Raw genomic sequence first — 25,691 nt, 5'->3', positions numbered from 1 at the left:
CATGAGATTTAGACAGTCTCTTCTGTAACAGAAAGGTACAAAGCCAAGCCAAACCTTGTGAGTGGCAAAGCGATCCATCATCAGTGATGTAGTTTGGATCTGTGTCCCCTCCCAAATCTCATATTGAATTATCATCTGCAGTATTGGAGGTGGGGCCTGGTGGGAGGTGATTGGATCCTGGGTGTGGATTTTCCATGAATGGTTTAACACCATCCCCCTGGTGCTGTCCTCGTGACAGCGAGCAGTTCTTGTGAGATCGGGCTGTTTTAAAGTGTGTGTGGCACCTCACACTCTCTCTCTTGCTCCCACTCTGGCCAGGTGACGTGCCTGCTCCCCCTTTGCCTTCTGCCATGATTGCAAGTTTCCTGAGGCCTCCCCAGAAGCAGAGTAACGCCAACACCGTGCTTCCTGCACAGCCGGCGGAACCGTGAGCCAATTAAACCTCTTTTCTCTATAAATTACCCAGTCGTCTCAGGCATTTCTTTATAGCAATGTGAGAACAGACTAATACAATCAGCAAAGTCAAAGGACAAATGACACACTAGGGAAAAATATCTCCAACTCCCATCTCAATATGCAATGAACTCTTACAGAGAAAAGGATGAACCACCCAGTGGGAAAAATGGGTAAAGGATGTGAACAGACCGTTAACAAGAAAGGAAATACAAGAGGCTCTTGAACCTATGAAAAGATGCACATCCCCAGACATGCACATCAAAAGACACTGAGATAATCACTTTTTGTTTGTTGGTTTGTTTGTTTTTACTGATTCAATGGGCTAAATTCTAAATGTCAGATCACACAGTGTTGGTGAGCCTGATGGGACATAGATGCCCCCACTGGTTGTTGGCAGGAGTAGACATTGGCACAACTCCCATGGAGGGCAGTTTGGCAAGATCCATTAAAAATTCAGATGCACAGAACCTTTGATCCCTCCACTGTGTGGGAGGAATATCCAGCCGACAGATGAACCCTCTCATAGATGAAAGAAATATGTTTAAGATCTTCAGTGCAGCATAGCTAGTGATAGCATAAGACTGGGAAAGTTCCAACTGTCCAGCCCGGGGAGACTAGTTAAATGACCAAAGGGAGAGTGATATTATCTCAGGACAGGCAACAGTGATGGGAAATGCAGATGCCACTGTCCAGGAATCAAGTTGCCATGATCCTTCATCTCTGCGTTGTGCCTGCGGGGTGGCTTTTGTGCCACAACGGCAGAGTTGAGGTCTCAAATCTGAAAATATTGACCCTCCGGCCCTGCCCAGAAAATGTTTGCCATCCCCCGCCTTCCAATGACTCTGCTCCTTTTTGTCTGGAAGTGCTTGTCCCTGCTTGGTATTGCCTGCCCACCCCTGTCCTCAGCCTGGGTAACTCCTACTCGTAGTGCCTTTCTCGCTTAAACGGTTCCCAAGGGATGCCGTCCCTGCCCACTCGGTAGGGGCAGGCGCCCTTGCCGTTGCCTTCTGTAGTCCTGTGGCTTCCCCCATTTGGGATCTTAGCACGCATCCCACTGACTTCCAGCTGCTGCTTTCGGGATCCCCTCTGGGGGGCTGTCATCTTCTGTGGCACACCTTGACTGGGGGTGTTTTGTAATCCCGGCTCCCAGCCATCTTATTGGCGTAGCATGGGTGCTCCCAAAGTGCTTCTTGAATGAATGAATGTGTCTCTGTGCTCACATTACATAGGCTTTCAGCTAGATAAACACCAGAACTGCACGTTGTGGCCGACTAGAGTAACTCAGTTTACATTCCTGTTTCATCATAGACTGGAAAAGAAATAGCAAATGCTCCTGCTTGTGTACACTCCGATTATTCTTCTCATCTAGCATGAGCCAATCCCTAGGACAAATATGGTTTTGGGCTCCACGTGCGTGTGTATATTTTTACTCAGTACCGAGCACCGTGTTGGGGGAAGGGGGATTTATTAACGCTGCAGCCAGTGGGAGAGCAGAGAGGAGTCCCCACAGGCCCACGCAGCAGCGGTGAGCCCCGCCGGGGAGACGAGACTGGGTGTGCGAGTTGGGGCTGCCAACAGAGCCAGTGTGCTCGTAGGTTCCAAATTCACACGCTGGGGCCGTGAGCCGGGCCAGGTCAGGTCAGATAGCTCAGCTGAGCATTCTGGGTACGCTAGAAGAAAATACTTTCTTTTCCGTGATGGCCAAGGAATGGATGTGCTCAAGTAACTTCTAGCAGGCCAGTGAGGTGCCTATTTCCGAAGGCCCTCTCGCCTCTCTCGGTTCCTCCCTGTGGTTGCAGGACACTGGCTGCGGGCCACAGGTCGAGCCGGCCCTGGATACCGAGAGCTTCGCCTCTGGGACGGGCTGCGGGCCACAGACATTGGCGCCTGGTGACTCTCTCTGGTGGCCAGCGTCTTCAGGTTCTCAAATCCCGGTGGTGGAAGTCCGTCGTTCTGGCTGTGACATGGAGTGTCAGTGTGCCGAAACTAAGATGCTTGGCCAGCTTTTCTTTTCCTTTCTACAATTGTAATTGTGGTAAAATACACATCACACAAAACATACCACTTTAATATACCACTTTAACCGTTTTGAAATGGACAGTTAGGAGGCGTTCAGCACATTCACGGTGTTGTGCAGTCATCACCACCATCTGTCACCGGAGATCTTTGTCCTCCCAAACTAAAGCCCTGTCCCCGTTCAGCACCAACTCCCCGCACCCCTCAGCCCAAGGCAACCACCATTCGACTTCCTGTCTCTATGAATTTGACTACTCTAAGGGCCTCATGGAAGTGGAATCTTATAGTATTTGTCTTTTTGTATCTGGCCGACTTCACTTAGCATAATGTCCTCAAGGGTCATCCATCTTGTAGCTTGGCTCAGAATTTCGTACCTTTCGAAGGCTGAATCGTATTCTGTCGTGTGCGTGGAGCAGGTTTGCGTATTCATCCACGGATGGGAGCTTGGGCTGCTTTCACCTTTTGGCTACTTCGAATAGTGCTGCTATCGGCCAGGTGCGGTGGCTCACGCCTGTCATCCCAGCACTGCGGGAGGCTGAGGTGGGAGGATCCCTTGAGCCCAGGAGTTCAAGACCAGCCTGGGCAACATACTGAGACATCCTCTCTACAAAAAATAAAACGGGTAGCTAGGTGTGGTGATGTGTGCCTGTAGTCCCAGCTACTTGAGAGGCTGAGGCAGGAGGATCACCTGAGCCCAGGAGGTGGAGGCTGCAATTAGCCATGACCACATCACTGCACTTGGGCCTGGGCAACAGAGTGAGAGCTTGTCTCAAATAACAATAATAATAATAATAATAATACATGCTGTCAAAATGGATGTTCAAAAACCCCTTTGACTCTGCTTTCAATTTAGGGGGGTATTACCTAAAAGTGGGGTTGCTGGGTAATTTTATGTTTCATTTTTTGAGGAGCCATCATAATATTTGCTTGCTTTAAAAAAAAATAACCAAATCTCTCCCCAACTTTGAAATAGAAAATAAAATTATTTTACTAAACAAAGTGATTGATTGTTTTGCTCTGGTTCTTCCCCAGGTACTATTACAATGACAAAGTATCATCATGGAAATAACATAGAGCTCACCTTCGGAAGTCAGGCTCCAGCTGGGACCACGGATGGGGCCAGGGTGCCTGTGACTGCCTGGCCAGAGAAGGCACCCTTCTAGGGGTCTTGTGCATACATGTCTGTTTCCAGGGAAGGGCCCTTCCCCCTTCTGGTTCTCAAAGGGGTTCGTGATCCCCAAGGCTGAGGATGTGCTGGGCTAAGGGACGCCTCCGTCAGGCCCGGACTTGGGCTTGGAGGGATGTTATTCCGCTCCTTAATTTCTTCTTTCTTTTAGTAACTTTGTACGAAATTTGCCTTTGATCCTCTTGTCAACTGGTTTTCCCATGAAATGAGTCCTTCTGCACTTGTGGAAGGGTGGGAGAGGCTAGGTTTTCTGATTCCGCGTATGAAGGGCACTCTCTTCTGGTGACTGTGAGAACTGTGACTATCTGTCTGTTTACTTTCTATTATACGTTCTCCGTTTGTTCTCCCTCTCCATTGTGATTTGGACTTTCTCTTTTCTTTGCCCCTACTGTGCCTGTCTTGCTTGTCTTCTATTCCCAGAAGTTTCTGCTCTGTGGGGGCCTTTGTCCTGGAGGGAAGATTTGAGAGTTAATGGGGTCCAGTCTGTTTCAGCGCCTTTAGACCTTCAGGGTGATGGTGAGCCCTCCCTTGCGTCTCCTCTGGGAGACTGTGGGCTCCTGGATAGTGGGGGCATTGGCCCCTACCTCTCTGTGTGCCTGGTGGCTGGCACAGGGGCTGACCCCACCCTGAGATGTCTGTGAAGACACTGGCCCACCAGCCCCACTCACCACGTGCCTGTGTCCTGGAGCAAGGGCTCGTTCAAGCCAGGGGCCCCTCCTTGGTAACAAATGAGAGAAACAGGCCTCCCCCACTTCCCCGAGGTCTCCTTGACCCTCTGCCCCCCCGACCCCTGAGCAGGTTTATCCAAGAGCCCTGGAAGGCCTTTTGTCACTAGGCCTGCTGGGGGCCCAAGTCACCATGGGGCCCACCTGCAGGCAGGGGAGTGTGGCACTTGCCTCTCCTTCCCGCCCTCTCTCTCCCTCTCTGCCCCCAGGCCCTTCTGACCTCTGCAGCTTCACCGTCCAGCCCCCACCGCCCCCCAGCATTCCCCTCCCCTTCAGAAGCCACTTGGGCCGCTCTAGCCATCAGTGGGCCCTCTGCGCTGCAGCTGGACCAGGAGATTGGCCTGCCTGCCTCCATTGACAGACCGCCCCCCACCACCTCGGGAGGGAGGCGGAGGGTGGAAGAGAGACACACTCACCCCTCTTGCACAGCCACATGGCCAGGCTGCTTCGAGGCCTTCCCTCCCAGCATTGTAGCTCCTCCCTGGGGCGGCCGGATGCTCCTCTCTCATGGCGGCTGCCTCTGCCTTCTGCCTGCCGCCCCGAGGCAGCTGACACTCTCTGAGGAGCGCCCTCCCGTGGTGGGATGGGCCCCCGGGCCCGTGGGGAGGCCCTCTCCAGGGTCCTGCTGCTGGAGAAGGTGGGCACAGGGCCTCACAGTGTGAGAACTCCCCCCCCACCCTGGCCCTGGGGCCCCCACTCCGGCTGGTCTACAGTGAGTCAGACCCGGGGATGCAGAAACACGAATGAACACGCAGTGGTCCAGCCTACTGCCCCCACGGCGGGAGCCTGCAGGCAGTGGAGGGAGCGCCTCAGGCCCGGCCTTCCTGTGCGCCCCGCCGCCTCAACCTGGGGGGCAGCTCCCGGATTTGCAGGGTCTCACAGCAGTTCTGGACGTGGCTGCAGACCACTGTGACCGCACCCTTGGAATTTCCCAGAACGTTTTCCCATGAGTCCTCAGGAAGGCTTCGAAGAGGGCGATGCACTTGAAAGACAGAAGCGGGATGCTCCATTGATTGAGGGTCCCTCTGCCCCTCTTATTGGTCAGGGCTCAGCGCCCCTCAAATCTGTCTTACCCTTGCTTCTTCCCCAAGGGCAGTTTTGGGCTTTGCCTGGGCAGGACTACAGTAGCAGTCCTTCCTTCAGGGCGTGGTCCCCACTGCCGAGGGGTGACCTGCTAGGTGTCTCGCCAGATGTCTGTCTTTGATGTGGTCCAGGCATTGTCCGCACCCAGGCTGGCCTGGGCCTCCAGGCCCTCTGCCCTGCTCTCACCCGGTGCATGTGCAGCCCTGCCTTGGGCCGGGACTCATGGGCCCCCTGACCCTGCACAGGTCCCTCCTCAAGTGCCCCACCCCGGCCAGCAGAGTCCAGACACTGCAGCTGCCCTGGACTCTGCTCTGCTTCTCAGGCAGCGGGTCACAGTGATCTCGGGGCCCACGTGGCAGCTTCCCTTCTCTGACGGCTGCCGTTCTGGGTGCCAGTTCTCTAGTGGGGAAACTGTCTCTTCCTCTCTGGTCCTGGCTTCTGGTGCTAGTGTGGTGGGGGCAGAAGTCCAGTTCTCTTGTGAGTCACACCCAACTGGCCAAAGGCGTGTCCCTGTGTCTTCTCTTTCAAGAGAAGTGTCCCACGTTCCTTTGGCTTTTCTGGGGACATGATTTGGAGTTCCTTTTTCACTCCGGTCACTCTCGTGTAGGGACTGGGTTGTGTCCATGTTCCCCTTTAAAATGTTGTCGGACCAGAGATGCAGCACTCTAGGTCTGGCCCGACTAGAGTCAAAGAGAGCGGAAAACAATACTCTCTTCCTCTTTGTTTATGGCTTGCACTTCTAGTCACACAGCCTCAGAAAATGTGATGTCCCGGAAGCCAGGTGGAGACACCTTGAAAAAGCAGGCATGCTCAATTACATCGAATGTTAACGAAGGGTTTGAGAGCAGAGGACGATATTGGATTCAGCGAGAGAAAAGCCACTGGGGATTTTGGCCAGAGCCACGGCACTGGGAGGTATGTATAGAAGCTGTAATACAAGTGGTACGTGTAGAAGAAGCCGTAAGACAAGTGGGCTCAAGAAGAACCCGGAGGGGAGGAGGTGCAGACAGGGAGGGAGAGGGAAAAGCCCTTCCAAGGAGCAATTCTGTGCAAGGGGAGAGAAGAGAGGGGCAGAAGCAGGAGTGGGATGTGGGAGCACGAAAGGCTCCTGCTCTTTGGAGGTGGGTGATATTAGTGCATACTGGGAAGATCAACTGAGGTGATGGGGAGAAGAGGGTGCTGGGCTAGAAGAGGGGACACCATGAGAAACGGCAGAGCGGGAGAGTGAACTGACCAGGAAAATGGAGTAGGATTACTGGGTGGCTCTAAGGAGCAATGTGAGAGGAGCAGTGATGCATTTAAAAGGAGACCAGTTGGCAGGGTTGCGCTGGGGTCTGGCCACGTTGAGTGTGATGTGAGGAGAGTGGCGTGAGGAGTGATCATGATGCCTTCCAGGATGGAGACAAGGAGGAGGTGGGAGATGTAGTAGTGGGGCTAAGTGATTGGTGGGGAATTGAGTGAGCGTGTAGGAGAGAGAGAAGGGGTGGTCAGCGGGTGGGATCCTTGGCATCAGGTATTGGTGGTAGGAAGCAGGGGATGTGACAGTGGCTGAGGTCGCATGGCTGAAAAGACTCTATGAGTTGAGAAATGCAAAGGATGGAGAGAGCAGGGAGTTAGAGGAGGATTCCAGAGGCCTGAGGAGCCAAGGCAGAAAGGTTGGTGAAGACCAGGCATGGGAGATGACAGGGAGGTGTGCGGATGACTGACTGCAGTAGGACAACGGTCCTGTGTCTTCTGGTCCTGCGGCAGGTGCTCCGAGGCAGGTGTGGGGCTTGGAAGCTGGGAGGCACCCATTCCACAGGGTATGGGCAGGGCATGAGTCATGCGGGGGGAGGAATCGGCCTCTCCCTCTCTGCCCCCAGGCCCTTCTGACCTCTGCAGCTTCGCCGTCCAGCCCCCACCGCCCCCCAGCATTCCCCTCCCCTTCAGAAGCCACTTAGGCCGCTCTAGCCATTAGTGGGCCCAAGAGAGCTGCAGTGGGGACGACACAGTCAAGGCATGGAGGCAGATGAAGGGCGCAGTGGAAGGTGACGATAGAGGCGTTTGTGGCTGGCAGGCTCTAGCATTTCCCAGCATGTGCATGAGCAAGGGGCAGTGGGAATCTCAGCCAGATTAAGGGCAGCATATGCGGTGCTTTATGCAGAAGAGAGTCTGGGTGATGAAGAACAGGCTGGGGGTGTTGGGTTTCTATGACGCATGGGTATCTAACATACAATGATCTTAGCCTGAACCTTCTCCTGGAAGAGGTGGACAACCAGTTGGATGTATCGCTTTCTGCTGTTGATGGGGTCAAGGGCCGGGAGAAGAGAGGTCTCTATGGTTTACATGGTTTAAAAAAGAAGGAATGGTTGAGTTATACTGACTGGGTTCCAGTTCACAGAGAGCATCCCGACAGATGGCTCAAAACACAGGACCAGACAAAAAGTGGGTCCCATTTTCAACTCTGGTGCACGTCCTGAATGTTTCATTGCGTCTGCAAAGTGGGGGCTGAACTAGGTGAGTACATCGTAAGGAGACGGGCAAGAGCCATCCATGCTCTGGGCTGAGGAGCCTGGCCTGGGTGAGGAGGGGCAGTGGTCATGCCCAGTTAAATTTGGAAATGCATGGGACCCCTTCTACTCAAGATAGCCATCCTTAATGGGATGTTCGAATTTAACTGGGCTTCCAGTGTTTTCATTTGCTGAATCTGGTAATCCTAGCAGTGTAGTCTGAGAGCATGCACTTCAAAGGGACTGGGTATTTTTCAGGGAGGATTGAGGGAGAATGATGTGGAAGCCACTGTGAGAAGCAAGGAGGTCACCTATGCCACCTCCGGGCCCTGTGCTCCAAGGAGGGTGGACAAGAATAGCCCTGCTGGAAAGGGCTCAGAGGATGCAGTATCCGGGGGTGGGTGTGGGGAAGTCCTGCTTCCGTGACAGCATGCAAGGGAGGTGCAGAAAGGAGTTTTCAGGAATGTTGGCGGGTGGCAAGGCTGGGGGGCCAGTCTGTGGCAGGACACGGGGCTCTCAGCAACAGGATGCTGAGCTCTGTTGGGCTTCTCCAAAATGAGACTGGGAGGCTGTCCCATCTGGAGGATGCATGGAGTTCACTTCAGTTCAAGGAGGAGACCTATTCCTCCCCTGCAGCCTCAGGAGGGTGCCTACTCAAGACAGTGGCTACCAAATGTTGACAGGCTTCCACTGAATGTCATTGCCCTGCCCAGTGGCCTACTATGAAACCTTATTGCTCATCACACACCTAAACCCTTTGCCCCACTGAGTAGCCTTGCCAGCCTTACTGAAAATCAATGATCACACATGGATGTGTTTATTTCTGCGCTCTCAATTCTATGCCATTGATTTATATGCCTAGATTTGTGGCAGTACCACACTGTCTTGACTGCCATAGCCTCACAGTAAGTTTTGAAATTGGGAAGTGCGAGTCCTCCAACTTTGTTGTTTGTTTCCAAGATTGTTTTGGTTTCAGAGTCCCTTGCAATCCCATAGGAATTTGGGGTCTGCTTTTCCATTTCTGCAAAGGGCTGTTGGGATTTTGAGAGGGATTGCATGGAATAAGTAGGTATATTGGGGGAGTATTTTCATCTCCCTAAACAATAACAATTTTATATTATAGCAACATTACATCTTCCAATCCATGGACACAGTATGGCTTTCCATTCGTTTAGGTCTTTTATTTCTTTCAATAGTGTTTTGTGGTTTTCAGTGTACATCTCCTTGGCTAAATTTATTCCTGAGTATTTTGTTCTCTTTAAGGCTATCGTAAATAGGAGTGTTTTCTTAATTTCCTGTTCAAATTGTTCATAATGTGTGGAAATGCAAATGGATCTTGCATATTGATCTGGTATCCTATAACTTTGCTGACTTTGTCATTAGCTCTGATGGCTTTGTTTGGTGGATTCTTTAGGAGTTTCTATATATAAGATCATGCCATCTATGAGTCTAGGTCATTCTATTTCTTCTTTTCCAAATTGGATGTCTTTTGTTTCTTTTTCTTTTCTTTTTTCTTGTTTTTTTGTTTTGTTTTGTTTTGTTTTGTTTTTGTTTTTTTGCCTAATTGCTTTGGCTACAACTTCAAGTAAACTGTTGACTAGAAGTGGTGAAAGTGAACATCTTGTCTTGGTCATGATCTCAGGGAGAAAGCTTTTATTTTTTCACCATCGAGCGTGATTTTAGCTGTGGATTTTTCATGAATGACCCTTTTCATGTTTAGGAAATTCCCTTCTTATTTTTCTGAGAGTCTTTATCATGAAAGAGTGTTTGATTTTCTCAGATGCTTTTTCCACATCATTTGAGATAATCACATGGTTTGTTTCCTTCATTTTATTAATGTGGTGTATTACATTGTCTAATTTTCGTGTTGGACCACCCTCACACTGATCTCACTTGCAATAAATCTCACTTGGTCATGGTGCATAACCCTGTTAGTATGCTGCCAAATTTTGTTTGCTACTACTTTTTTTTTCTTTGGAGATGGCATTTAACTCCATCACCCAGGCTGGACTGCAGTGGTACCGTCATAGCTTACTGCAGTCTTAAACTCCTGGGCTCAAGAGATCCCCCTGCCTCAGCCTCCTGTATTTGCTGGCATTTTTTTGAGGATTTTTAAACTTTGTTTTCATAAGGGTTATTGTCTGTAGTTTTCCTATGGTGTCTTTTTCTTCCTTTAGTGTCGTGGTAATGTTGGTCTCATAGAAGGAGTTGGGAAGACTCCCCTCCTCTTTTATTTTTTGGAAGAGTTTGAGAAGGAGTTATGTTAATTCTTCTTTAAAGGTGTGGTAAAGTTTACTGGTGAAGCCACTTGGTGCTGGGCTTTTATTTGTTCTGAGATTTTTGATAACAAAACCAATCTCTTTACTTGTTATAGGTCTATAGAGAATTTCTCTTTGTTTATGAGCCTGTTTGTTAGTTGTGTGCTTCTAATAATTTGTCTATTTCCTCTAGATTCATTCTTAATGTAAAATTGCTCATGATATACTCTTAGAGTCTTTTTTTTAAATACCTGTAAGGTAAGTAGTAATGTCCTTGCTTTCATTTCTGATTTAGAAATTTGGGTCTTCTCTTTGTTTTTACTGTAGAAGTGGTATTACTTCTATGTTCCTGTATTGTAAAGAGGGAGCAGCTTAGTAGGCTCCCATATGTACCTTTCTAGGTAATGTTGCCTGAACCAACATGAAGATGATGCAACATCCAAAGTACGTCATTGACAACTAGGTCCTGAGGGAAACAAACTTGGGATGGGTCCAAAGAACTACCGGATCCCCGATTAGAAGAACTTTAGACAGAACTGCATTATTTATGTTGGTAAATAGCTACAGGTTTTCTGGGAGAATGTGTGGCTGAGTGTTTCTGACCTCCACTTCCACCAATAAGCTCTGGGCCTATGAACTGACAGATCTGGACCCTTGGTTGGGGGACCACGGTTTTCCACTGCAGCTGCTAACATCAGCCTTCTGCTTGCCAGCTCAAGTTAGTCTTTTAATAAAAATCAAGTAATAGTCCAGTCAGCTGTCCCTACATGCAGACCCTTAGATACTGCAATCTGTAATGTTGCCACAGGTCCCTGTGCATCAAATGAGCCTGAGCCCACCCTGATTGTGCTGCCCAGTACGACAATGGTGCCCACCTGAGCCCTGATAATTTTGTGTCACCGTCTGGACCCTGCCGTTTGAGAATCCTCTCATTGCCTGCCAGTTCCATGGCGGCGTCGCTTGCTTCCAACCATTGTTTTGAGAGGATTCAAAGCAGAGGTTCTCAAAGATGCCGGGGCCACCCCACTAGCAAATTCCTCATTTTAGAGTGTCTTCTCAGCCCTCGAAGGGGACAACATTCACAGGTAGGGCCACTGGTCTCACATAATGAATCACATCTAATACTGCTCTCCGCTCAACCCTTTCACCAATTGGTCAATATTCTGCCAAGGCAGTTCCCATAACTCCATGTCATTTACTGTAGGCTGTTGTCCAAACGTGAAGCTGCCAACCCAGCAGGATCTGAGGCCAGCCCCAAGACAGGGAACCCCACCTTATAGCTCCGTGCTCCCATGTAAATACACTCTCCCCTATATTGAACTGTATTCTGTCTGCTGTCTTGCTGGTTCCGCATGCCCAAAACCCATTCCCACCTATGCTGTCCCAGGTCATGCCAAGGCGAACTAGTCAGCTTCTGCAGCTTATCTGAATATGAGGTATTTCCCACCCAAACAGAAACCGTATTTCTCTTCTGTGCTGTGATCTTTCCTATTCAAACTTTGTGCTTGTCAGAGCGGTGAAAGTTAGCGGGATGGATGTCAGGTAAGACAAGCAATTTTTTTTTCTTAGAGACTGGGCCTTGCTCTGTCTCCCAGGCTGGAGTGCGAGAGTGCCATCATACCTCACTGCAGCCTCAACCTCCTGAGCTCAAGGAATCCTCCCACCTCAGCCTTCCGAGTAGCTGGGACTATAGGCACATACCACCAGGCCTGTGTAGTTTTTAAATGTTTATTATTGTAGAGACAGAGTCTCACTATGTTGCCCAGACTGGTCTCCAACTCCTAGACCCAAGCGATGCTCCTGCTTCGGCCTCTCAATGTGCTGGAATTACAGGCTCGAAGGCAACTTCTTTTACAGCAGCTCCCTTGGATGAGGTCTTTACAGAGCCTCCATGAATAAGGGGATTGCTCCCCAATTAGCAAGGGTTAGGTTGGTTGCTAATGCCAGGGTGAGGGTTCAGGAGATTCTAGGTATTCAGAATTCTCCTGGTCGTCACCCTTACAAATCTGAGGGTTCTCCTCTTTCCCCATCAGTTGCTTACTTGGATATAGAGACCTACGAATGTGGTGTGAGCCGTCTGTGTGTGTGCAGCTCTGCCAAGCAACAGTTACGATCAGGGCCTGATGTGCAGCAGTCTGCCTTCTGACTGGAGAAGAGGAGGTCACCTTAACCTAGCGGGTCAGGGTGGGTGACAGGCTGGGCTCTGTCATCAAACACACAGGCACCTGTGATGGAGATCCAGCTCAGGGCAATCATGGAGGGGCCGCGGCATCCGCTCAGGCTGGAAAGGATCTCAGAGTCTATATATCCCTCAACCCACCCACATGCCCCGGATGCCTTTCAGTGACCCTGATTCAAGGAGGAGGAGAATAGATGCATGTCCGAGGCATGTCTGCCTCTCTTCAGTGGATGCCCCAGGTGTCAGTGACATCCAAGAGAGACCAGGTCTCCTCCCTTCACCCCAAGCCAACAGGCACCTATGACCTCACATAGTTGGGTGAACCTGGGGCTGCGCTCTCAAAAACAGGCCGTTGGCCCATGACACTGGTGAGAATTTCTCACCGACAGGAGGAAGCAGTGCATCCTTGTTACCTTAAAGATTAGGTTGTCACCTGAGTCACCACGTTCCCATCTGTTTCTATGTCACCTGAAGTCGGTCTTCAGAGCAGAGCCTTCAACCACACCTCACTTGCTCTCCCGACCTAGCATAAGGTCAGGAATGAATGAATGGGGTAGTAAAGTAATACTAGAACCTAGAGATAAACATGGCTCCACGAGAAAGCTGAACTCAGGTGATATGTTGGACTCGGAGAGACAGTGTTGTGGAGTAGCTAAAGTGTGTTGTCTCGGTGTGTGAGGTCCACACAGAGCACGGAGACAGTCTGTTTCCAAATAATTGCCGGGGCCATGAGGATGTCACATGGACTGTCCAGGCAGTGTGCCCAGGAGTCTTGGTCACACTCAGGCAGAGTCTAGAGAGGGTTCCGTCGGGTCTGATGTATACACCACTTGGAAGGCTCTCTTCTAAAATTTCGTCAGAATTTCCAAGCTATTATTGCTTTGGAAGTGTGTCTATATATTTCCTAGACACTCCACCTATGGATTTGGACAATCTCAAGCATGACACAGCTGAAGTTCAAGGTGAGAGACACAGTGGTTTTAAGGTGACGCCAGACAGCTCCTCTGCCAATGTTACCCAAACACATGGCCATGTGAATGCATAACATGGTCTCATGAGAACAGGTGACTTCCTCTAAGAACTAAAAAAGGACTCAGGTTCATGTTAAGGCCTTCACGTTTATTTTAACATCAAGTTTGAAAAACAAACTGGCTTTTCCATAACATTTATCCTCAAAAACCCTCTTGTTTCAAGTTAGCCTAGCAATCTGTGGGCTTCACAAGTTAGGTCTGAATTGCATCTGTTTAATATTATTCCACCAAGGGCCGGCCCCACTTAGCGGAATGAAGGCTGCCCCTGTGACCCATTTTTCCAACTCCCAGCCCTGGCACCTCTCCTTCTCTAGCAGCCCGGAATGTCTTACCAGCCTGTGTCTAGATTGTTGGGACCTGTCGGAGCTAGCCCGTGAGTAAGTCGGAAGATGAAGCTCGGTGGCATTGAGACAAATGGCCACGTCTTGGGGGATTCTGGATCCAGAACAAGGAGCTGGCTTTCCTCCAATTTATGGGCAGGTAGATGGGCTCCTAAGCAGTTGGGCTAGCCACACAGGTGGAGAGAAGCCAGGCCAAGAAGGAGATGGCTCTAGCTGCCCTCCACAGGGGACCGACAGTTAGAGGGAGAAGATCCATCACTGTCAGTTATGAAGACAGCCTGAATCCCGTTCTAGGAAACAGTTCAGCCGTTGAAGGAGGGTGTGGAATTTCAGGGAAATGCAGAGCGACAATCTTGCCTGAGGCTGACAAGACCCTCACTGCACACTGAGATTTCACTCATGCACGTACGGACTACGTGCAAGCCATTCGGTAACTTCATGTTTGGCCTGCAGTTTGCTTTTTGAAAAAGTATGGCAAGGCCGTGTTAACATAGGAGAAAATGTCTCTCTCATGGGATTCAACTCTTGGGGCTACTGTTCAAAAAATAAACAAGCATAGCAGGGAAAAGGCAGGAATTATCTGAAAAAGGAATCTGATAGTTTCTATCTGCGTATCGCCAAAAGAATGAAAAGTCTCACCGATGTTTCCATAAAAATATACACCAGGCTTTAAAGATTATTGTTTAAAAGCTGATACCAGTGGCTTTTTGTGTAAAAGAATATAGGTCCTAAATGAAAGTACCAAGTCCAGTCGAAAGACACTTTATGAAAATCAATGCTCTTGTCTTTCAAACCTATCGGGACAACTACACATCCAAAGACGTTGAGGGAAACGCAAGGGTTTGCAATCGTTTAACAAAATAGCTCTTCACGAGTTTGCGATGAAGACATGGTGATGAATGTGCCACCACCACATGCGAGAGATGGGCCCCAAATGAATTCCTCACGTTCCCAAAGTCTCGAATATCCAGAACATACTTACACGCGTTGGGGAAGGGACGAGGCGTTCTCATTAATTCTAGAAAGGAGGCAGCTCCCTGCAAAGGTATGGGTGCAGGGGGGGAGCTAATTAGCTTTACGGGTGGTTGCTGGTTCCCTTCTTGCCTTCTTTAAGATATTTCTGTCAAACAGCTCTTTCTCCCGGTAATGCACAGGTGGCCCTCGCAGGTACTTCTCCTCTGCTGCCTTGTAATCCAGCCCATCAAGTGTGGCGATGGCACAAATCATGGCTTCCGGCAGAAGAACTTCCAGAACAAAATTGACTTTGTCATCCTTTATCAGAGTCAGCATGGTTTTGTCAATTTGCTTGTAGATTTCTTGTAAATGCTTGGCCACGACTTCCAACTGATCGTCATCCTCCAGGTATGTTTCAATGCAGAGCAAGTCCTTGTGTGGCTTCAGAAACGCGGTCAGCCACCTGGACTGCTTCCTGCCTTGCAAGATGTCCAGAAGGTGGGGGTCGGCCCCCTTTCTCCGCACGATGAAGTCCACCAGCTTCTGGTTGTCTCGGTCCCGAGCGGCCCTCATCCGGTCCGGGAGGATTTTCTTGCAAGGCCTCTTCCCGCCCAGGGAGGTCTCCTCCTCCCAGTCTTCCAGGTCGCCATAATTCACCTTTGGAAAGTCAATCTGCAGGTCTCCCTCTTGGATGGCTCTCCTGATTGGGTAGCTGATGTCTGCGGCATAATAGTCCAGGAAAGAGCCCCGGAAAGAACCCCGGACCAGTCCTTCTCTGTAGTGGGAAATCAGTGAGAAGCACCAGTTGACGCTTTGCTTGTAGGCCTTCTGGGCTCTCTTCAGCAGTTTCTCTTTCTCCTTACAATCCAGGTGCTTCAGCCTTCGAAGAGGAACTTGAATGCCCCGCTTTCCATGGTGCAGGTTGGCCTCAAGCAGGAGCACCCTCGCGGTCTTGTCTGTGTTGCTGACACTCTTGACCACGGCTGGCCAAAACGGATGATCTTGAAATTTGAACCAGACCATCGTTCCCCTTTCAATGGGACGTGGCTCCTGTGGAAAAGCAAGGCTGGCGGGCTGCCCATCCTGTTTACCGCCAGCCCTTTGAACGGTGGTGACGGGATTAGCAAGCTTAGCGTCACCAGGCGTCTGAGGTCCTTGAGGTCTCCTCTGAAAATCTGGACCTGGACGCTTCCTTTTTCTATTGGCAAGCCGGAGTGAAGAAGGCAGCCTGTGCTGACGGGACCCAGAGGCTGTGGCCATACCTGCCCAGCCTGGCTTCCAGGCACCCTCTCCAGGGTCCTGAATGTTCCCCGAGAAGGCAGAACATTCCGGGGATGCAGCCAGGGCCTTCTTCGGGCGGCTGTCCTGTATCTCTTCCTTCAGAGCGGGGGGCGCAGGGCTGGTGAGACCTGGAGGCAGAGATGCACCCTCCTCCGTTACTGTGGGATGCAGGGACATAAGAGTTGAGGCGTTTGCCCTTTTCTTCCCCCTTTTCTCACAAACATGCCGCGAAAGTGTCAGGGAGTCCTGGCAGGCTTGGGGGCTTTGCAACACATGTGCTTGCATTCCAACTGGAGTAGGAGCAATGGCCATGAGCGCCCGTGACCTGTCCCTGCCCAGGGCACCTGGAGTAGGATCAATGGCCATGCACGCTGGTGAGCTGTCACTGCGCAGGACGCTTGGAGTAGGATCCATGGCCATATGTGTCTGTGACCTGTCACGGTGCAGGGCGCCTGGAGTAGGAGCAATGGCCGTGCGTTCTCCTGAGCTGTCACCACGCAGGGTGCCCGGAGTCTGAGAAATGGCTTTGCGTTTCTGTGACCTGGTACTGCGCAGGGCCCCTGGCATAGGTGCAATGGCTGTGTGAAATGGTGAGCTGTCACCACGCAGAGGGCCTGGAGTAGAAGCAGTAGCCTTGTGTGCCTGAGAGCCGACACGGTGCAGAGCGCCTAGAATAGGAGCAACGGCCCTGCTTTCTCTTGAGCTGTCACAGTGCAGGGCGCCTGAAGTAGGAGTAATGTCCCGGTGCGCTGGTGAGCTGTCACAATGCAGGGCGCCGGAAGTAGGAGTAATGTCCTGGTGCGCTGGTGACCTGTCAGCATGCAGGGCGCTTAGAGTAGGAGCAAAGGCCATGCACGTTCGTGAGCTGTCACAGTGCAGGGTGCCTGGAGTGGGGGCAATGGCCTTGCATTTCCATGACTTGTCACCGTGCAGGGCGCCTGGAGTAGGAGCAATGGTCGTGTGCACCTGGGAGCCGTCACCACACAGGGCTCCTGGAGTAGAAGCAATGGCCGTGTGTGCTGGTGACCTGTCACCATGCAGGGCACCTGGAGAAGGAGCGATGGCCCTGTGCGCTGATGAGCTGTCACCGCCCAGGTCACCTGGAGTAGGAGCAATGGCCTCGTGTGTCTGAGAGGTGTCACCGTGCAGGGCTCCTGGAGTAGAAGCAATGGCCGTGTGTGCTGGTGACCTGTCACCATGCAGGGCACCTGGAGAAGGAGCGATGGCCCTGTGCGCTGATGAGCTGTCACCGCCCAGGTCACCTGGAGTAGGAGCAATGGCCTCGTGTGTCTGAGAGGTGTCACCGTGCAGGGTGCCTGGAGTAGAAGCAAGGGCCGTGTTTGCTGGCGAACTGTCACCTTGCAGGGTCCCTGGAGTAGGGGCAATGGCCGTTGAGCTGTCATCACCCAGGGCGCCTGGAGTAGGAGCAATGGTCGTGTGCACCTGGGAGCCGTCACCATGCAGGGCTCCTGGAGTAGAAGCAATGGCCGTGTGTGCTGGTGACCTGTCACCATGCAGGGCACCTGGAGAAGGAGTGGTGGCCCTGTGCGCTGATGAGCTGTCACCGCCCAGGTCACCTGGAGTAGGAGCAATGGCCTCGTGTGTCTGAGAGGTGTCACCGTGCAGGGTGCCTGGAGTAGAAGCAAGGGCCGTGTGTGCTGGCGAACTGTCACCTTGCAGGGTCCCTGGAGTAGGGGCAATGGCCTTGCGTTTCCAAGACTTGACATCGCGCAGGGCACCTGGAGTAGGAGCAATGGCCTTGCGTTTCCGTGACGTGTCACCTCTCAGGGCCCCTGCAGATGGGGCAATGGCCGTGCGAGCTGTTGAGCTGTCACCGCGCATGGTGCCTGGAGTAGGAGCAATGGCCGTGTGCGCCTGAGAGCTGTCGCCGTGCAGGGCACCTGGAGTAGAAGCAATGGCCATGTGTGCTGGTGACCTGTCACCATGCAGGGCGCCTGGAGAAGGAATAATGGATGTGCGCCCTGGTGAGCTGTCACGGCCCAGGGTGCCTGGAGTTGGAACAATGGCCCTGAGTGCTGGTGACCTCTCAACGTGCAGGGTGCCTGGAGTAGAAGCAATGGCCTTGCATTTCCGTGACCTGTCAGACCTGTTACCACGCAGGGCACCTGGAGTAGAAGCAATGGCCTTGCGTTTCCATGACCTGTCACCTCGCAGGGCCCCTGCAGATGGGGCAATGGCTGTGCGCGCTGTTGAGCTGTCACCGCGCATCGTGCCTGGAGTAGGAGCAATGGCCATGTGTGCCTGAGAGCCGTCACCATGCAGGGTGCCTGGAGTAGAAGGAAAGGCCATGTGCACTGGTGGCCTGTCACCATGCAGGGCGCCTGGAGAAGGAATAATGGACGTGTGCGCTGGTGAGTTGTCACCGTGCAGGGCACCTGGAGTAGGAGCAATGGCCATATAAGTCCATGACCCGTCACCGTGCAGGGCCTCTGGAGTAGGAGCAATGGCCTTCCGTTTCTGTGACCTGCCACCACACAGGGCCCCGGGAGTAATAGCAATGGCCCTGCATTTCCTTGATTTACCACCTAGCAGGGTGCCTGGAGTAGGTGCAATGCCCATACCCACCCATGACCTGTCCCCGCACAGTAAACATGGAGTAGGGGCAATGCTCCTGCGTGCGCGGGACCTTTCACTGCACAAGGCACCTGGAGCAGGGGCAGTGGCCCTGCTCGCCCCTGACCTGTCACCGGGCAGGGTTCCTGGAGTAGAACCAATGGCCGTGCGTTTTCGTGACCTGTCACAGCGCAGGGTGCCTGGAGTAGGAGCAATGGCCCTGTGCACCGGTGACCTGTCACCGTGCAGGGCGCCTGCAGGAAGGGCAATGCCTGTGCCCACCCGTGACCCAACCCCGAACAGTGCGGATGGAGCAGGTGCAATGGCCCTGCCTGCCCGTGACCTGTCCCTGCGCAGGGCACCTGGAGTAGGGGCAACGCCCATGCCCACCTGTGACCCCTCCCCGCACAGTGCGCATGGAGTAGGGGCAATGGCCCTGCGCACCCGGGACCTTTCACTGCACAAAGTGCCTGGAGTGGGGGCAATGGCCCTGCTTGCCCCTGACCTGTCACTGCCCAGAGCTCCTGGAGTAGGATCAATGGCTGTGAGTTCTCGTGACCTGTCACAGCGCAGGGCGCCTGGAGTAGGAGCAATGGGCCTGCGCACTGGTGATCTGTCACCGCGCAGGGCATCTGCAATAGGGGCAATGCCTATGCCCACCCGTGACCCTATCTCGCACAATGCGCATGTAGTAGGGACAATGGCCCTGCGTGCTCGTGAACTGTCACCACGCAAAGCACCTGGGGTGGGCGCAAGGCTGGTGTGCGCCCGTGACTTTTCACCACGCAGGGTGGCTGGAGTAGAGGCAATGGCCCTGCGGGACCGTGGCCTGTAACCTCGCAGGGCGCCTGGAGTAGGGGAAATGGCCGTGTGTGCCCGTGACCTGTAACGGCTCAGAGTGCCTGGAGTAGGGGCAATGGCCTTGCGCGTCCAAGACCTGTAACCCCGCAGGGCGCCTGGGGTAGGGGCAATGTCCGTGCGTGCCGCCGACCTGTTTCCGCCCAGGGCGCCCGGATTAGGTGCAATGGCGGTGTCTGCCGTTGACCTGTAACCGCGCCGGGCGCCTGGGTTAGGTGAAATGGCCCTGTGCGCCCATGACTTGTAACCTCGCAGGGCACCTGGAGTAGGGGCAATGGCCTTGCACGCAGATGACGTGTTTCCCCGCAGGGTCCCTGGAGTAGAAGCAATGGCGCTGCGGGCCCGTGACCTGTCCCTGCGAAGGGCGCCTGGAGTACGGACAATGGCCGTGCGTGCTGCTGACCTGTTTCTGCGCAGGGCACCTGGAGTAGGGGCAATGGCCTTGGACGCAGATGACCTGTTTCCCCGCAGGGTCCCTGGAGTAGAAGCAATGGCGCTGCGTGCCCGTGACCTGTCCCTGCCAAGGGCGCCTGGAGTACGGACAATGGCCGTGCGTGCTGCTGACCTGTCTCTGCGCAGGGCACCTGGAGTAGGGGCAATGGCCTTGGACGCAGATGACCTGTTTCCCCGCAGGGTCCCTGGAGTAGAAGCAATGGCGCTGCGTGCCCGTGACCTGTCCCTGCCAAGGGCGCCTGGAGTAGGGACAATGGCCGTGCGCGCTGCTGACCTGTCTCTGCGCAGGGCACCTGGAGTAGGGGCAATGGCCCTGCACGCCCATGACTTGTAACCTCGCAGGGCGCCTGGAGTAGCGGTAATGTCCTTTGGCACCCGTGACCTGACACCGTGCAGGACACCTGGAGTAAGGGCAATGGCTCTGCAAGCCCGTGACCTGTTGCTGCACAGGGAGCCTGGAGTAGGGGCAATGGCTCTGCAGGCCGGTGACCTGCCACCACGCCTGGCACCTAAAGTAGGGTCAATGGCCCTGCTCGCCTGTGACCTGTCCCCGCACAGGGAGCCTGGTTTAGGGGCAATGGACCTGCATGCCTGTGACCTGCCACCGCGCTTGGCACCTCGAGCAGGGGCAATGGCCCTGTGAGCCCGTGACCTGTCACTGTACAGGCAGCGTGGGGTAGGGGCAATGGCCCTGTGCGCCCAAGACCTGTAACCTCGCAGGGCGCTTGGAGTAGGGGCAATGGCCCTGCGTGCCCGTGACCTGCCACTGAGCCTGGCTCCTGGAGTAGGGGCAATGGCCCTGGGCGCCCCTGACCTGTCCCCGGGCAGGGTGCCTGGAGTAGGGGCAATGGCTGTGGGCTCCTGTGACCTCTCATCCCGCAGGGCACGCTTACTCTCTGAAGGGACCGTCGGTGATCTTGGGTTTTCCTTCTTCCCAAGACTCCTCCTTAAGTCGCCTTTGCATCTCCAATCATCTTCACGAGGGACAGAGCTGGCTGGCTTTTCGGGCACCTTTTGAGAAAGCTGAGAGGGTGTGGTGCTCTCTAGTTCGTGTGGTTTCCTTCCTCCACCCAGATTTGTTCTCTCCTTCAGAATCTCCAGGGCCACCCGAAGGGTTCCTCTGTACCCCATCTTCTCTCTGAGTGGGGCACCGAGCTTCGTCTGTGCCGCTGCAGAGGCGGCAATGTCTTCCATTTCAAACTTAGTTGGGGTCTTCACGTCTGTGCTTTTCACCTTGATTTTTTCATCTACTGCGAGGATTTGAACTTCTAGAGAAATCGCCTTTTCAGGCTTCGTTTTTGGTGAAGTCCCACGTGTGCACAAAACCTTTGCTGGCCATAGTCGGCCTTTCCAAGAGCATAGGATGTACTGAGAGTCCATGATGAGCTGGGAAAAGGTAGCTAAGGGAGGCCGAGGGGTCTGCCTGCCACACCCTCTGCTACCGCAGGTCTCTCCTAAACCAAGCTGCTCTGCAGAGCATCCTTTGCCTTCGGACTGCAAAGGGTGTGCAGTGTGGGTGGGCTGTGTTCCTCCTCCTGAATCTCCCTGAGGCACTTGAACTCGTGTTTCCAATGGACAATTCTGGAGTATGCTGCAACATGGTAAAGGGAGAGCAGAAATGTAACAGGAAAGCATCCTTTCGTGAAACGCGAAGCACCCTGCTCAGTGAGGTTGATAAAATAAGGAAACATGACAAGTGAGTCTTAGACAGAGGGATAGATGGATGGCAAGTATTTGGGATCATACAGAAGGTCCACAGAAGCTTTATTACACAGCAAACCCAAGGCCTTCTCCTAATTTTAACAATTCCATCTTGAGGAGCACCTGCATGGGGAGGTGGGTGTCCCAGCAGGGACCCCACGTTTTTTACTGAGTATTTTGTGCCTTTGGGCTCCTTGGGCGGAAACCTGGGGAAATGCTTCATGTTTTTATTTCTAGGGTGCTAGTATGGACCTGTGCTTCCCAGGAAGCCCGAGGAGGTCTCCCACATGCAGATGCTGGGTGTCGGCACCATGTCATGTGCAAGAGCGTACAGAACCCAGAGCTGCGTGGCGATCATCCTGGTGATTACTGGCTACCATCGGTCGTGAGGATCGCTGCAGGCAGCGGTCACTGGCTGCCATCTGCACCTCTCTACCGTGGCTTTAAACTTTTGCCTGCCGACACCAAATCAGTGACTCTTATCCTGAAAACAAGTGTCTGTACAACGACGGGCAAGGAAAATTCCACTGTGAAATGTCAGTGTGAAGTGAATGCAAGTGAATGTTTAGTAAATGGGGAAATCTTACCCAGTGTCACATGGATCGCAGCAGGTTTGGTTCTGTGAGCTGGATCTCTTGCTGCTCACACTGCAAGCGCTGGTGTGCAGACCCTTCAACCCCACTCTGTGCCCCTGAAGTGCGCTGTTCTTCTGGCGACCCAGTGGCACCACGTGTAGATGCTCAGGACCTATGCACTCCTAATGTCAACCTGGAAACACAAACAGAGATAGGAAATTAAGCCAATCAAGTGATTTATCCTGTTCCCCTCCCCAACTCTTGAATGCATGCCCTTTTGCAACAGAACCGACGTCTTCATCTCAGGCATCACGTAGTTGTCATCTTTGTTTTCTTCCTTCTTTTGCATCTCAAAAAATTTCCCTGTTATGCCACTTAGCGTATGCTAGTCTTTTTCCATTTCAGAACCTTGGGAACTAGTGCTTTCCCGATAGCATCCCCCTAAGACAGATGGATTCCATGTTAGCAGTCTCTCTCTCTCTCTGTGTGTGTGTGTGTGTGTGTGTGTGTGTGTGTGTGTGTGTGAAATGAAATGTGCTCAACAAGATTGATAAAATGAGGAAACATGACAGGTGAATCTTGTCATGTTACTGTGTTTTTCTGATTCTCAAATAACATGAAATGGGTTAGCATAGAATATGAGATGTGTAGACAGACATATGAAAGGACATCACGTCACGGAAGCTCAGTCTACATGATAATGTGCCCGCTTCCAAGGCATTGCCGATGCGCCAGTGTGCACACACACATGCACATATCATCTTCAACTGGAGCTCCTAACCTAAGAGCGTAACTGGACACGTTGTCTTGTGAATGCCCATGTTCCTACCTCATTTGTGTGAACGTCTGTACAGTGAGGTTTCCCTGATAGTTCCAAACTTTATTTAATGAAATGTCCCATATTATAGAAACGTGCACTGAAGATGCAACTCTTTTGTCAATCCTTCACTTCCCACCTTCCACATCGAAATACTCTGCTAGCCTGTTGTTGTTTTCCATAGCCATTGTACAATATTTGGTACTGTGCAATATTGGGTATCATAGCTCACTTACATATTTTAGCTCATGCATTCTGGACTTCAAATTACAGGTTTCATAGGCCAATAATTATTTTCTTAATAAATGCATGTATGTGTGTCTTTGTTCACGGGCACTGGTAGATGTAATATGAAATGTATAATGATGATGAGATATACATACTTTAGGGAAAAGTTGTACAAAACCTTTCTTAGATGAGGGTATATGAACGTACAGGTTTAATGCCCTCTTCTTTGGAGAACTCAGAGTGCTGGGCTGACAAGCACAAATGTCAACTGAGGACCCAGAACAAAAGTGAGAAGGAATCACCAATGACCCTGGCACTTCAATCTCCCCTTAACTGGACCTGCCAGCCCATGTCACAAAACAGGTGTGACTGGGCACCCTCAAGCCCAAGTCAATGCCTACCCACATCCCCAAATGCAGAGTCTCTCCTTTCTTCCTCCCTCTCTTTCTCGCTCTCTCTCTCTCTCTCTACACACACACACACACACACACACACACGTTGGAAACTCAGGGGGCCTGGCATTGATGCATAGAATCCATGCTCACTGCCTCTACACATTCCTGCAAATGTTTCTGCTTCCAGTACAAATGCTGTTTTCTTCTCCATTTAGTTTCTTATTTTAAACATAGACAGGGAAACATCTAAAGAGATGTCTAAAATTTCTAAATAGGAAATATAGTAAGCATCAGCAATCCAATCACCCAGAAATGCTTATTGCAAGTATATGAGTCCACACACTCCAGAATTTTTGTCCTGTTTATACATGTATATTTCTACAGCATATTTAAAAGCTTAAAGCTTGCACAGCCATTTGAATATTCTTCAGTATTGGCATCTGGCAACATCTTTACAGGTGTGAAACAGTTTAAGGGACTGCCTTCTACAGACCACCAAAATCTCCATTACAGCTAAGTTCGGATGGCCAAAGCCATGCCTCCTTACGAGAGATCATCAGAAGGGAAGTGTGTGAAATCAAAATGTTAAATGTTCTCTCACCACATGCGTTGGCCCATTGCCCAAATACCTTCTATCAAGGGTTTGCATAAAGTCTTGCTGGTGACTTTCTCCCCATATTTTCTACTAAGGGAAGCACAATTGTTTTCTCTCCCTCTAGAGAGAGAGAGAGGTAGGTAGGTAGGCAGATAGATGGGGGATAGACAGATGGATAGACAGATAGATAGATGGATGCATACAAGTAGAGATGGATATAGATTGATGAGGTTGAATGACTCATAGGGATAGATAAAAATAGATGGATAAAAGGTAGAGATGGATAAAGATATATATTAGCTAGAAGGTCTATAGATATTCAGAATAATAGAGAGCCAGAGATAGAGACATAGATGGTGGAGACAGATGATGAAGAGATATATAGAGAGAAAGACAGTTGGATATAGAGATAGATAAATATAATTTTATGGAAGATAGAGGCTTGATAGATATGAAGAATGATAAGAATAGATAGGTGATAGATGGATGGATAGAGATAAAGGTAGAGATGGATGAAGACAGAGAGATGATGGATGGACAGCAGAGTGGCTAGAGATAGAGCAAGATAGCTAGACAGGTTTACATCTATCTCTGTCTGGGCTTACCTTTACCTGTCTATATTGCAGATCCAGTTAGATCATGATGTGCAAATATTGATCTACTTCCACATACCAGGATCTATGAGATAAAAAGGGAACATTCACTAAGCCCAACTCAGTTTTGTGAGTGAACCCAAGTTCTCAGATTATTGAATGAGTAGGATAATGTGTTGACTATTTTACTTCACAATGAAATCAAACACTGCCTGCACAATGAGACTAAGCAGATGAAAATAAAAGGAAGACAGGATAAATAGTGAGTCCACAATCTGTAACATCATAGTCAATTTTAGGTCCCTGAAGACATTGTCAGTAGACTATTTTCTATTTTTGGTATATAACTTTTGTTCTATTCCATTTGCTCTTTAGCTGAGGGATGAAGGAACTAGAAGACCGTGAGCTTTTATTTCTTCCAATGACGGCCATGATTTGGGGGATAATTATTTTGGAAGCCCTGTGTTAATTCCTTTCTCAAGTGAGGGTTCATTTACTTTTTAGGAACAAGTAAAAGAACACAGTCCTCAGCAGCTCTTCTCAAAGTGGGGTCCCTTTCCTGACATGGTCCCCCTCCCACCGAGAGGCAGGCATCCTCCCTCCAGCACCCCTCCCTAGCATTACCAGAGCTTTGTGGAGCTCCCGTCGGCTGCTGGGTGTGTGATTTTAGACCTTCCCCCAAACAGGTGTTTCCTTCAAAGGATGAACTGGCGGCATCCTTTAGTACAATAAAGGCACCGTGTATTAGATGGTTTCTCTAAAGGAAGTACATTCTTGTGTATTCCTACACCTTCCCTTTGCGCTGGTGAATTGCACGTAAACTTTCAACATACCTTTAGAGACAGGTCTCACGCTTTCCTAGGGTTTGCAGTGCACTTGTAGCACCACTGGGTGAGAACTGGT

At 51.4% G+C, this 25,691-nt stretch overlaps 1 protein-coding gene across 1 annotated transcript; it reads right to left on the bottom strand.

Moving 5' to 3' along the window:
* Positions 1-13,490: 13,490 nt before the first annotated feature.
* Positions 13,491-21,352, bottom strand: LOC129053101 (PWWP domain-containing DNA repair factor 4-like). Its single transcript, XM_054545217.1, has 4 exons — positions 17,667-21,352; positions 17,262-17,522; positions 16,776-17,099; positions 13,491-16,721 (listed from the first exon to the last, which is right to left on the bottom strand). The coding sequence occupies exons 1-4, from the start codon at positions 21,262-21,264 to the stop codon at positions 14,830-14,832; spliced, it is 6,075 nt and encodes a 2,024-aa protein (XP_054401192.1). The 5' UTR covers positions 21,265-21,352; the 3' UTR covers positions 13,491-14,829.
* Positions 21,353-25,691: the final 4,339 nt, after the last annotated feature.

Source organism: Pongo abelii, chromosome X, assembly GCF_028885655.2.
Source record: "Pongo abelii isolate AG06213 chromosome X, NHGRI_mPonAbe1-v2.0_pri, whole genome shotgun sequence".
NCBI lineage: Eukaryota > Metazoa > Chordata > Mammalia > Primates > Hominidae > Pongo > Pongo abelii.
Note: the sequence above shows the minus strand (reverse complement) of the source record. Positions and strands in the feature narration are given on the sequence as shown.

Bases quoted from the DNA above. Each gene is read 5' to 3' on its own strand.
- LOC129053101 (XM_054545217.1), bottom strand. From the start codon at position 21,264: ATGGACTCTCAGTACATCCTATGCTCTTGGAAAGGCCGACTATGGCCA. The intron at 17,523-17,666 runs GTTCGCCAGCAC...CTCCTTCTCCAG, and splicing joins AGGGACCCTGCAAGGTGACA to GTGCCCTGCATGGTGACAGG. The intron at 17,100-17,261 runs GTGACCTGGGCG...CTCCTACTCCAG, and splicing joins GGCCATTGCTCCTACTCCAG to GTGACCTGGGCGGTGACAGC.